This window comes from Ptiloglossa arizonensis, chromosome 1, assembly GCF_051014685.1.
Source record: "Ptiloglossa arizonensis isolate GNS036 chromosome 1, iyPtiAriz1_principal, whole genome shotgun sequence".
NCBI lineage: Eukaryota > Metazoa > Arthropoda > Insecta > Hymenoptera > Colletidae > Ptiloglossa > Ptiloglossa arizonensis.
The window spans coordinates 16,924,647-16,939,037 of NC_135048.1; the positions used below are offsets into that span (position 1 = coordinate 16,924,647).

The 14,391-nt window shown below is 33.9% G+C and overlaps 1 protein-coding gene across 1 annotated transcript in view; it reads left to right on the forward strand.

Annotated features, from left to right (window-relative positions):
* Cht7 (chitinase 7) overlaps positions 1-14,391 on the forward strand; it is a 58,512-nt gene that overhangs the window by 35,085 nt on the left and 9,036 nt on the right. Inside the window, exons 2-7 of the mRNA XM_076306388.1 lie at positions 5,541-5,616; positions 8,420-8,580; positions 8,803-9,040; positions 9,582-9,761; positions 9,844-9,967; positions 12,347-12,656. Of these exons, the coding sequence (XP_076162503.1) occupies positions 5,541-5,616; positions 8,420-8,580; positions 8,803-9,040; positions 9,582-9,761; positions 9,844-9,967; positions 12,347-12,656 (1,089 nt within the window). The remainder of the gene's footprint in view (positions 1-5,540; positions 5,617-8,419; positions 8,581-8,802; positions 9,041-9,581; positions 9,762-9,843; positions 9,968-12,346; positions 12,657-14,391) is intronic.

Sequence of the window (14,391 nt, forward strand, 5' to 3'; positions counted from 1 at the left end):
TTTATTTCAAAATAAGTAATAGCGCGATTTGGATCGTCTGTATTGAGAGTGAAATATTGTTTATAAATTGAAAAATATCTGTGTCTTCTGTTCTAAGTCCTGACTCTTATTATTATTAGTACTGGTATTAATTATTATTTATTTATTATTATTGGTAGTAGTAGTAATAGAAGTAGTAGAAGTAGTAGTAGTAGTAGTAGTAGTAGTAATAGAAGTAGTAGAAGTAGTAGTAGTAGTAGTAGTAGTAGTAGTAGTAGTAGTAGTAGTAGTAGTAGTAGGAGTAGTAATAGTAGTAGTAATAGTAGTAGTAGGAGTAGTAGTAGTAGTAGTAATAGTAGTAGTAATAGTAGTAGTAGGAGTAGTAGTAGTAGTAATAGTAGTAGTAGTAGTAGTAGTAGCAGTAGTAGTAGTAGGAGTAGTAGTAGTAGTAATAGTAGTAGTAGTAGTAGCAGTAGTAATAGAAGTAGTAGGAGTAGTAGTAGTAAGAGTAGTAGTATTATTAGTAATAGTAGTAGTAGTGATAGTAATTATTATTATTATTATTTTTATTTTTATTTTTATTACAACTACAACTACTATTACTATTATTACTACTACTACTACTACTACTACTACTACTACTACTACTACTACTACTATTATTATTATTATTATTATTATTATTATTATTAAATGTCTTTATTATGTGTGTCGAAGTATACAACTGAATACATACAAAGATAAAAGTATTAGATTGTAAACATAAACGGAGTACGTAAAGATGGTGTTGCGAAACCATAACCTCATCGTGCGGTTAAATATTTTTTAAACTCTTTCACACTCCCGATACTCTATAATCGTTTATTACGGTCACCGTTAAAGTATGGCTTACTTACTTCGGTCTCCTTATTACAAGATCCATACTGCCACGATTGAGAAAGTGCAACACGATTTCTTAGACGACTCTTACCACACCAACGTGCCCACTGTTGACGAGCCTTGCTATCGTATCTCGGGTTATTGACCCTTGATCGGTTAAGCATCTTAATACACCTGCTCTTTGTGTATAAACTCATCAATTGGTCGATTACTTATTACACATTTTTTTTTTTTTTTATATGAGATTTCACGTCGATGCTGAAAGGTACTTTATTTTTGAATAAATCCTCCTGGTACGTCTTGCGACAAATATTGAATTTGTGAAACTGTCGGGTAATAGAGCTGACCTTTTCTGTACCACTCTGCGTGTATTTAAACGTTCTGTGCTGTCAGTCATCGATGGTTTATATTTCTTCCTGGTTTTATCGCTTGTTATAGATTCTATGTGTATACGTATATGTACACTGTCGCTGAAAAGTTTGGAACACTCTTCGACCTTATAGAAACGAAACTTTTTCTACACGTGTACACTTGTTTAATAGAACAGTTAACTATTTCGTATTAAAAGAACATTGCTTAGCCGTGCCTTGAATATTTTTTAAAAGAATATGAAATATTTACAAACTACCCTTTCTTGAGAAAATCTGAAACGTTGTGTTCGATCATTTCTGAAATATTCGTTTCAATTCAATTGTAATTAAGTAACTTCTAATATTTAAGGTTAAACCTCTTTATAATATATTTAAGATTAATATTTTCATTGAAACGGTTATGTATACACAAAGGAGATTTATTTTATTTTACAAATGAAAAGATGGTAGCTATTTTTCTACCCCAATAATAGAGCAGCTACTTATCTTTGTAGAAAGATAAGTAGGCTACAAATAACCACCTTTATCTTGAATGCAAATGCACAATCATCGTGTCCTATTGCTAATCATCGTGTCATATTGCTTCTTAGATATTACAACAATTTTTGAAAGTTGTCAAATTCGATGACAAGCTTTTCGTACACCTATGTTGACAAAGTATATCAATACTGCCAGTAAGAAACCTAGGCAATAGCGTCTAAAAATGAAAATCCAACGGATTTAAGTTTAAAAAACGACTAGGTCAAGCAATACGTCCTGCACGACCTATCCATTTGTTACGAAATCGTTTGTTCGTGAAGTGTCTGGCTACTCGCCTAAAATATGGCGGTGCATCGTCATGCATAAACCACGTGCGACGTACAACATCAAATGGGACTGTTTCCAAAAGTTCACTAGACTCGTTGATCGAGAAATAAGATCGATCTGTTAATCTTTGAGAAAAACGAGAAGACATCGAACATTGTTTAGAAACGGAGCGATAAAATCATTTGCGTTAACTCTGTTTGTCATTGAGAATTACTGGAGTGTAAAGATCACTTGGGAACAAAGTGAAACAAAGTATATGTATTTTATAAATCCTTTTTATTATTTTTTTATCCCCTGTTCAGATGTTACGAAACATCCTGTATATATAAATTAACCGCTGATCGATAACCTGTGGAAAACAACAACCGATATTAATATTCTTGGCCCTTCGTTGTAATTCTTACGGAGGTCGTCGCAATACGTTCACCATCGAGGTCATTTTCCTTATTTAGAGTACACGTGGACCATTTAACTATAAATTACAATATTAATTTTAATTATACTGTATTTACCGAATACTATAAACTCTTCGTTCGATACTCTGTACTCTTTTTCTATCTTTGAATCTTAGTTCCAATTTCTAAGACTTGTAAAATCCATTGATTCAAGTTATATCTACCAGAGAAGAAGATATAATAGCAAAATTGTTGGAAATATTTCCACTGACTCTTTATTCTTCTCTAATGTTAAAAACATGACGTAAAAATTCCTCGGAAATTTTCGCTCCTGAAAAAATAAAACTTAAAAAAATAAAAAAAAATATGTCGATTGTGCGCGTAATTAAGTATCGTAGGGAGAGAGAAAGATCGATACTAAAAGAAATTTTCCATTTTACAAGTTTATCCTCATAATGATTACTTAAAATTGTCCACATTCTTCTTATTTATGCAACCACGTTCCTCCGGGTCTGATCTTTCTTTCTCCCCACAATACAACATGGCTAAAGTGTCTGTCCATAGCTCATTATTTCTACTTACGTTAGCAATCGCTACCGGCACCGCGATTCACTTTCTACCAACTGTACTCCAGTTCGATAGATTTAAACCTACCGATCTACCGAAAGAGATTCTAAAATCTATTAGACCAGATTTAGTACCAAGTTCTCGCAACGACACGATGCAGTATTAGAAAGTGTGCAGATATGTTGCTTCCATTGGGAACTTGTCGCGGTAATATTTCTGTTGGAAATGTGATAGACACTACAGAGAATAATTTCCCAATCGTGGTCGTGCGGATAAACGACTGAAGTAAATAGTGGAGCAGACGTTAATCGAATGCCATAAAAATCACGGTTGTAGAGCATCGCTCTATACGCGAAGTGAGAATCGGAGAAATCCTCGACAATTTCTAACCTAATAAAAGGCAAATAAATTACAAAAATCTTTTATATTATTTCCAAGTATTTTTCTGTCTACAGATAAAAATTGAAACAGTAATTTCGTCTACGTGAGGTATTGTTACTTTATTCAATTGAGATTATTTTAATTATTATGGAACACAGAGTATCTGTGTTGTACCTAGCCCTGTCACTATTGGACTGTTGTAGAATAAATAAACGTTATCTTTTTTTAACTTACAAAAGTCACGAGAGAATAATATTCAAAATGGCCACCTTTTGCAACGATAGGGATCTGCGAAATTATTTCATAAGTTATATGTGTGAGGGTGTTTTTCAGGTGGTTAACATTTTTGTATGGAGTCTTGTAGACCATGTTCTCCAGCACTGAGTATATTGTTTGAATATCGATTCTTTGATCGAACGATGTCTTCGTCTAATCGTAATAAACTAGCGTTAAATTTAAAATTTGAATATAATCTTTCCAACACTACTGTTTTCTGTGTAACTGTTTTATTTTGAATAAGATCTGATTAATGTGAAACTCGAAAGACTCTTCTTTCAAGTACTTAATGACTGACGATCCAATGCTACATCGATCGTTAGTAAGATCACTGACTTACATCAAGACTTACATCTTCGAAGATTCGTGTAAATTTTATGCAACTACTTGTTCTATATTTATTCGAGAAGATCGGTTCTACGAAGAATACAAGTCGTAGTTGGGTCGGACATTCTAGTCAGCCATCGTAATACGTAACGATAAATAAAAATTTCTCGAAACTGTCCACATTCTTCTTACTCGTGGTACCACACCCCTCTTACAACCAGAAATAATCTTGCTTTCTCCCTGGCAATACAAAGTTATCACATTCGAAATCAAGATCGCTCCTGAGAGAGACAACAATGGATGGTTAACGAATAAAGAAAATCTCCTTTATTTTATAGAGAAACAATTGAACAATTAAACCATTGCAGAGTTAATATTTTACAACGAAGTAAAACTTTCCGTAGAATCGTCTGCAACGAGACGGTATTGTTTTCCAACGAAGACGATTATATTCATTTTGGTCAAACAGGGAAGTTCGCAATTCTCGATTTTCAATTCACGATTATCAGAGATTTACTTGGTAATTCGTCGAAGAAACCACAGCCAGCTTTCTCTGACTTTTTTCTATACCGGAAATACCACCGTAATTAGAATTTCTGCGTTGTTTCTCTAACAATGCAACCAAATTGTTAACTATCGAGCACTTTACACATTCCTAAACACTTCGTTCACGATGTTGCTTGTGATAAATATATAAGTAAATTTGTACGTACAATATACACGTGTCTAATTAGAATTTAATATAATTATACGGTATCTGATTATAATTTCTACGTACGAAAATAATTGTTTCTCTAACAATGCAACCAAATTGTTAACTATCGAGCACTTTACACATTCCTAAACACTTCGTTCACGATGTTGCTTTTGATAAATATATAAGTAAATTTGTACGTACAATATACACGTGTCTAATTATAATTTAATATAATTATACGCTGTCTGATTATAATTTCTACATACGAAAATAATTGTTTCTCTAACAATGCAACCAAATTGTTAACTATCGAGCACTTTAAACATTCCTAAACACTTCGTTCAGGATGTTGCTTGTGATAAATACACAATAAGTATATTTCTACGTATCATATACACGTGTCTAATTATAATTTCTACACACAAAAATATAAATCGCGTATAAATAAAAAAACATATATAATCTAAGATGTTCCTCTAAAAAAAGGATCACCGTAACTAACCTTTGTATCTCGATGGAAGAACAAGATAGCAAGAAATTAATTACAGTTTCCTGTGTGCACCTCGATATCGTGTCATTCTTTTTTTAAACGTTTTCTCACAAATGATTAATTGACGAGTAATTTAAGATCCTGAAGTTGGATGATTAATTCTACGAACACGAGTGCGATATTTCGATTGAAAAGAACTTCAACGTTGATCTCGTGTTTCTCAGTTAATCACCCTTCACTGTGTAAATAATTTCGCTAGCGAGAAGAAATAAATTAACGGATAACTTCCAAGAATTTTCTGATCGAAATGGAAGAATATTCGAATACTTTGTATTTTCTTTTCAGTAATAATAATTGGGCTCTCCTTCCAGGTGTCCACCGGCAGAGCGACCTGGCTACTGCTCGTCTGCCTAATCATACTTCTCGGCATCCTCGAAAATGCAGAAGGTAATATACATATATAAAAACACTATAATATACATATATAAACACACCGCTAACCAAAAATCTGGAACCATATACTCTTTATTATATTTTATAGCGCACTTACTGGAATGTGACTTCAACGGTTCTGTTATTTTAAACACACTATAATATACATACATAAACAGACAGCTAACCAAAAATCTGGGACTCTTTATTATATTTTATAGCGTAATTACTGGAATGTGACTTGAACGGTTCTGTTATTTTAATCCGCGCCTAAAAATAAGCAGGATGGCTTTATTACTCTTCCGTGTACTTCTTCTTTTGTTTATAAATGTCTGTACAAACTGTTGATCCTCCCAAAGCATATATTCAACGATCGGGAAATACCAACGTTAAAAAAACACTCGTAAAAGCTGCTAAACGAACATTGGAAAAATATTAGTCTAGATACAAAAATTAATTAAAAAATCTTGAGAATTGTTTACACGATGAAAAAAACCAAATGAGGATATTTCGAGGAAAAGGTTGTTTAAGGAAACATGGGCATAAAATTATTTCACAATATTGACTTGTGTATGAATTGTTTATATTCTTGACGAAGAAAGTAAAACGGTCTAAATAATAAAAAAAAAATTAGTTTCTATCAATATCCTTCGATGAATAATCGCATAATTTTCCGTAACATTCTTCTTGTGCGTTGGTCCAAACTCTTAACCAATAATGTATATAATTCGATATACTTTATTTTAAAAAGTACTCCCTTAAAAAAAAGGAACAATTTTAACCAGTAAATTTAACCCAGTAAGTTACAATTATGTACAAGGTGTCTCAAATAAATAATCTAGTCTAGACCACATCTGGCAAACCCCTTCGTTCATAGCTTATGGTAGACCTTGTATCAGTGGTGAAAATGTTAGTTTATCTACCATGGTCAACCTAAGTTAGCTCTGATCTGTGGTATGTTAACTTTGCGTAGATATCGTGTTATATTATAGTGAAATTTAATTACGAATTCGCAATTTTAGCAATGTCTTTAATATTACGATATTTAAAATAATTTAAAAAGTAAAGGTACCAGTGTATGCCACTATTCTTACGGAGATTCAACCATAAACTGAACCAGATGAAACTCTTTTGTATTCACGAAGCAACGGTTAACTATTACGGATTTCCATATGTAGAAATGTCTTCAACATTTGCTAGAATTGTAACGTAAAATATAGAAACACATTCGATGGTTTAACGGTACACTATTTTGTAGCATCCCTAATGACGCTCGCGTTGTGTAAAAGTTTAGAAGTATTAGAGTTCGTTTCCAGAAATGAGTCCCCCGAGTCAAGTTGTTAAACATATGTTATTTGAGCAGAACTCGATGGTAGGCGCGATACGCTCGATCTCACAATTAGTTGTCGCGCAACAAAGTAAAGGATGAGGTCTCCCTATCTAGATAAACGCTGAAAGATCTAGGAAAGTAGATTGCTCGGGGCATCCAAGAAAATATCGCGCATTTCGAAACTTCGATTCATTAATTCGTTACTTACAGCATGGAACAAGTTAGTTCTAAACTAATTTGAAATTTCAATCACGATGGTTCTTCTCCGCGACACCGTACTGATTTTAACGCGTATCCGAGTTTTGAATTTCCCGCTCGAGGAGCGTGCCATTGCTCGGAAAAAGCAATCGAACTGCAAGCTAGGTGAATTAGGTTTTAATCGTAGAATTGTAATTTTATTTCTGTCACTGGTAAGAAAGTGCCAATAATTTTTATTTTTCCACAATTCGTTCTGAAACTGAAAAGAAAAAATAAATTTGAATTTCCCGCTCGAGGAGCGTGCCATTGCTCGAAAGAAGCGATCGAACTGCACATTGGGTGAATTAGGTTTCGATCGTAGAATTGTAATTAATTTCTACCACTGGTAAGAAAGCGCCAATAGTTTTTATTTTTGCACAATTCGTTCTGAAACTGGAAAAAAAAATAATGAAAATTGAAACAAGTATAAGGTGTATCTTTGTACTCGATGTAAAAAGAAATCCATTGATGTGCATATATGATTTCTATGAACAGTGTTTAAATAACGAAGAGCAAAGCGACCGAAACGGTGCAATATTTATTATCTGGGACATCCTAATATTTCTCTACGTCGATTTATGTATACTAAGATTTATTAAGATACCTTTTCACTGTGATAAAGTTCAGTCGCAGTGTTCATACATTAGCAAACACTAGGATCACGTAGCTGCACACGCGATACTACAATTTGATACAGAATTCCAATAAAATATTTTATAGATACCTAGCCCATTATTGGACTGTTGTAGAACGAATAAACCTTATCTCTTTTTAACTAATTGCAATTAGTCACGAGAGAATAATATTCAAAATGGCCACCTTTTGCAACGATAGGGACCTGGAAAATCATTTCACAAGTTGTCACACACATCTGTTAGATTGTTTTTCAGGTGCTTAACATTTTTATATGGAGACTTGTAGACCATGTTCTCCAGCATTGACTATAATTTATAATCTTGGTTCGTATTTCAACGCTCTTTTTCATAGAAATATAATTTAATAATATGAGTAAGTGAACTCGTGACAGGAGAAGATATACATAGATCGACATCCAAACTATAACGTATAGTATTTATCACGGCAGGTGTCTATAGCCACCCTTTGCATAAAACAAAATGGGTGACTATAATCACCCTTTTGTAGCCAGTGCTTCAAATTGTACGAGTTCTGAAATGGATTGGATAGTACTGAAATCAATTTAACGAGAAATTATACAAATAATTTAGAAATTATACAAATTCGATAACACAGGTGCAAGGAAGAGATTCCGTAGGCCGACAACAGCTGGCCCATCGATATCGAACGATCAAGAAGTATCGGCTAGCGTAAACAGATTCAAGGTCACGCGAAATCGTATCAACAATAAAAACAAAAAGAATGAAATTCAAACCGGCAAGTCGGACGACTACAAGGTAGGTACGACAAGTGTATTTTTCTCACGTTTCCCCTTTTTTTAACCAAAAATCCGAGGAAACACCGGAATTTCAAATGTATTAAAAAATAAAAATAACAGTGCAAAAGATACCGATCCTTTCGTCGCTATTAAATCGTTGCTATTGAATATTCATTTTCCAAAGTCGAGGAAAGATAAGCGATTGAGAATAAAAATGTTAACGTAATTTCACTATTTACAGCTCGTGTGTTACTATACGAATTGGTCTCAATACCGTACGAAAATTGGGAAATTCTTACCGGAAGACATTCAACCGGACCTGTGCACGCACATCATCTTCGCGTTCGGCTGGCTGAAGAAAAACAAATTGACGAGTTTCGAATCGAACGACGAAACGAAAGATGGTAAAACTGGACTGTACGAAAGAATTATCAATCTGAAGAAGGCCAATCCTTCGGTGAAAATTCTACTCGCGATAGGTGAATTTTTGATAATACATTTATACTTAATATAGTACTTAATATAATTTATTATACTATATTTATACTTCTATATTTATACTTAAATATAGAAAATACTTCTATATTTTTCGCGTTCAATATTGTTCGAAAGTGTAATACGTAAACAAATTTTTTTCGTAGCATTGGACAATTTTTTAACACAAAAATGTTAAATTGAAATATGTACGTTTTCCAAAGTGGTAAATTTTTTCGCGACAGTCGGTGATATTGTTGCATGCTCACCGAAAATTGGTTCGAAATATTGAGTACTATTTAATATTCAAGTATTATAAATATCTTCCTAATTTTTACGCGTGAAATTAATACCGTAAAATACTCTCAAATTTTTCTTCAACACCCTCAACACCACCATTTTAAATAAAATCGATTTAAGGACCTAAGTAAATTCAATATTCTTTGTCCGCTTATAACACTACTTTATATCCCAAAAAGAACTCGTTTGGATAATTCCTTTTACATTGAACACTACGAAAATATCACATTTAATTATTTCAATCAGGTGGTTGGTCATTCGGTACACAAAAGTTCAAAGACGTGTCCTCGACGAGATACGCGCGACAAACATTCATCTACAGCGCCATACCGTATCTACGAGAACGAAATTTCGATGGTCTCGATATCGATTGGGAGTATCCGAAAGGAGGCGACGATAAGAAGAATTATATTCTCCTATTGAAAGGTAAATCGAGACTTGTAATTCTTGGAACTGTCTCGAACGTTTTCACGTTTCGTCCGATTGCACTTAAATTGTATTTTCACAGAGCTGCGAGAAGCATTCGAGGCGGAAGCACAAGAGAAAAAGATGCCGAGACTTCTTTTAACGGCCGCTGTGCCTGTTGGTCCTGACAACGTTAAGAGTGGATACGATGTTCCAGCTGTTGCGAGGTAAAGTAATTACCCATAATTGCGAAGTAAAAAGTATGATCGTTCCACGGGAATTAAACGAACCGTGACGTGAAACTTATAAACATTCCAGTGAAATTAAATTAACTCTCGGGTGAAATATATGACCCTTCGTTATTGAATTAACTGTGACGTCAAAATTGTAAACATTCCGGTGGAATTAAATTAACTCTCGAGTAAAAGGTATAATTGTTCGAATGGAATTGAATTGACTGTGAAAAAAAAAAATACGATCGTTCGAAACGTACGAGGAACACATTATTGAAAAGAGTTCAATTCTAATTGGAAAGTTGTCAGAGATCGATTAAGAAACTGACTCACGATAGTCGTAAATTGTTCGATTATATTGAAAAGTATAATTGATGGAATTCAATTGTATTTGAAATTTATAAACGTTGAAGATCGTATCTAGCCACGTTTCGAATATTATAGGAGGTACGTTCGAAAAGTAATGGTCGATCGGTTGTCGATGAAAAACTGACAGAGTTTGGAGCAATAAAAAAATATCTTTGTACGTACTTTATTCTGCTATGTAGTCACCATTCTTTTCTGGCCAGTCAATGTATCTATGTAGGTAGCAGCAACTTTTTATGACCCTTCTCCATTCCCCCACTTTCACATAGCTCACCGTTGGTATTTCAAACCAGCTGTATCTTGCCCAAAGTTTATGGTAGCTCGACTATTTTCCACGTAGTCTTGTGAGGTATTATGTGAGAAATTTCGAGAAATTCATTGGAAAGTTCATCGTTCGTGAATCTGCGATTCTCACAAATTTTCCCGTTCACTCGTTCCACCAAATCAATCGTCGCAGTCGACGTTGCTCGTGCTGCACGTTCGATCGATTTTCTTCGAATGTCTTGCGCCATTGTCTAACCTTAGGTTTGCTCATGATGGACAGACCGTAAACTTCGCACACTTGACACTGAATTTCACCGGCACGAAGTCTCTTTACATGAGGAAATCAAATACCGAAACGAATTTCACAACTGACGGGATTGTTTATCAAGTAGAATTGGAATTTTTTCAATGATTTAATGTTCGAATTTTTTATAGATACTCGAAGACGATGAGTAAGTCACGAATATTTGAGACTTCGGTTACGACGAATATTCGGAGACTTGGTCGATGAAGAAAATATTCCACGCTTGAGTATTCAAATAGTATTCGAGTAGATTTTGAATTATTTAGTATTCGAATAGTATGTGAATAGTCGTGTACTTGACTAGTATATGGACGATCGTATATTTGAATAGTATGTATACGAATGCTTGTGTATTCGAATACTATATACATAATCGTGTTTTCGAATACTATATATATAATCGTGTTTTCGAATACTATATACATGATCGTGTTTTCAAATAATATATAAATGATCGCGTATTTGAATAATATTCGAATAGTATATAAATGATCGTGTATTCGAATAATATTCGAATAGTATATAAATGATTGTGTATTCGAATAATATTCGAATAGTATATGAATAGTCGTGTATTCGACTAGTACATGGATGATCGTATATTTGAATATTATGTATACGAATGGTCGTGTATTCGAATACTATATACATGATCGTGTATTCAAATAATATTCGAATAGTATTTGAAAGGTCGTGTATTCGACTAGTATACGAACGATCACATATTCGAATAGCATGTATACGAATGATCCTATATTCGAATACTGTATACATTAATGATTATTTGAATAACTACTTATTCGAATGATATTTGAATAGTCAGCCATTCGAATGACATTGTCAGGTATTCGAACAGTATTTGAATAGTCGAGTATTTAGTACTTGAATAGCATACTGATAATACTCAAATTATATTCGAACAGTATTTGAGTAGTCGAGTATTTAGTACTTGAATAGCATACTGATAATACTCAAATTATATTCGAACAGTATTTGAATAGTCGAGTATTCAGTACTTGAATAGCATACTGATAATACTCAAATTATATTCGAACAGTATTTGAATAGTCGAGTATTCAGTACTTGAATAGCATACTGATAATACTCAAATTATATTCGAACAGTATTTGAATAGTCGAGTATTTAATACTTGGATAGCACACTAATAATACTCAAATTATATTCGCCGAGTACTCGAATCACCAAAGTATTGAAATATTTGAACACGGACAAATTCGACGAAGAGTCTCGACTGGTTAACGAACATTTTCGATGAACCAGCGCGTACGTAACCTCGCTCACGTGAATGTTATTACCGATCGCCCCTTACTTTACGAACGTGTGGACTCGCGTGGAAGATACCGCGGTGAAGCTAGCTCCGAGATTGAAATTATGCACGAGGAGATCGTGTACGATGATTATTGCGTACGTTTGTTTAGTTACTTGGACTTCATCAATTTGATGGCGTACGACTTTCACGGTAAATGGGAAAGAGAAACGGGCCATAATGCGCCTTTGTACGCCTCGTCATTGGACTCTGAGTGGCAGAAGCAGCTCAGCGTAGATAACGCGGCATCGATGTGGGTTCGGTTGGGTGCCCCTAAAGAGAAATTAATAATAGGCATGCCAACCTATGGACGATCCTTCACTCTCTCGAATCCCGCAAATTTCCGTGTTCATTCACCTGCTAGTGGCGGTGGAAAGGCCGGCGAATACACCAAAGAGTCCGGCTTTCTTGCCTATTACGAGGTATTTACGAACAACCGCCAATACATATTCCATTTTACAACGTGAACATTGTTTCTACTCGTTGGAAATTATAGTTTGCGACGCTCGATGGAATTAGAACAACCCGAGCTTTGGTTCGGTGGACGAAGCTTCTGCGTGACAAAGATTGTAATAGGTTGTTCGATAAGCTTTGTACTGTTCGATGTGGTATTGTTCAATAAGTGTTATCGAACGACAAAACTTATCGAATAATCGATAAATTTATTTATAAATAAATTTATTTCAATTCTCAAAAATGAAAAATAGAATCGTCGTTTCATTTTGATTTTTTAAGGAATTTATTTTCCATTTTGGGAATTGGATTGTTCAATAAGTTTCATCAAACGACAAAATTTCTAGTATTTACTTAACAATCTAGTATTTATTTCAATTCTCAAAAATGAAAAATAAAATCGTCGTTTCGTTTTCATTTTTTAAGGAATTTATTTTCCATTTTCGAGAATTGAAATTAATACTAGATTGTTAAGTAAATACTAGAAGTTTTGTCGTTCGATAAAACGTATTGAACAATCTAGTATTTATTTCCATTCTCAAAAATGGAAAATAAATTCCTTAAAAAATGAAAATGAAACAACGATGATGATGCTCTTATGTCATTTCAGCTTTGCTAATTTATCCAAGTTTCTACTGTTTGCCCTTCTTAATCATGTTGCATTTATTCGAATGACGCTAACAGGTGTGTGATCTTTTTTATCGAACAATTTATTCGTAATTTTTGCGAACGGATGTATAAAATTTGCTAACCGTCTGTAAAACTTCTTACGATAAAGAACCGTAAATGACTCCAATTTTTGAATGAAACTTTCCAGGCTCGAAAAACGGCCAAAAATAGTAGATACGTATTAATAAAAAAAGTTATTTTTTATCTCTGACCGTTTCCGAGTTTGGGGATCGAACTTCGAAGGTTGATTTCACCCCTTGAACCTTGGTTACTGCAAAACGAAACAAAAATACTTTATTACATGCGAACAATATAAGTTTCAACCACCGAACCAATGCTTGGATTATTTTAATTTTTTCAATTAGAATGTGTATAATTTCGCAATAATGTCGCGAAGAAAGACATCATCGTTTATCGAAGTTTCCTAAGTAATCGACGATGTGGAATTTTTGAAAACAAACATCGCGTTACGTCTATATTTTTGGACCACTTAAACGATTGGAATCCTGAAGAGTTTCGCGTTTAACAATTGTACAGCATCGATTGAAATATGTTAGTAAAAAAGCTTTTATTAGTTATCGTTACCGAACAAACTCACACCGTTGTAAAACCTGCGCCCGTATTTTCGGAAGACTTATTATTCTTAATCAGGATAACGCCAGATCTCGAAATGCAAAATTCATTCAAATCAGAAGCGAAAATTTCGCTCGGACGTATCATTCATTTAGATTTCTAAAGCCTACGATCTTTCTTCGTGGCATTTGAGAAATTAAGAGATTATGGAAATTATACTACGCCATAACTTACAACGGATATGTCATTTATAAGAGAACCTCTTACTCACGACTGCCCCTTCGTTATGGAACTATTAAATTTGTAAACATTCGAACGTGTCGAAACGACTCAATCCTGGATAAACGAATCGAAATTATCCCTGTCACTGTTTATGTTTATTCAGCGGATGACTAGCCAATTTAGACGATCAATAGAAAAAAAGAAACTAAAATATATTTCCTATTATTATATTTTCCATTA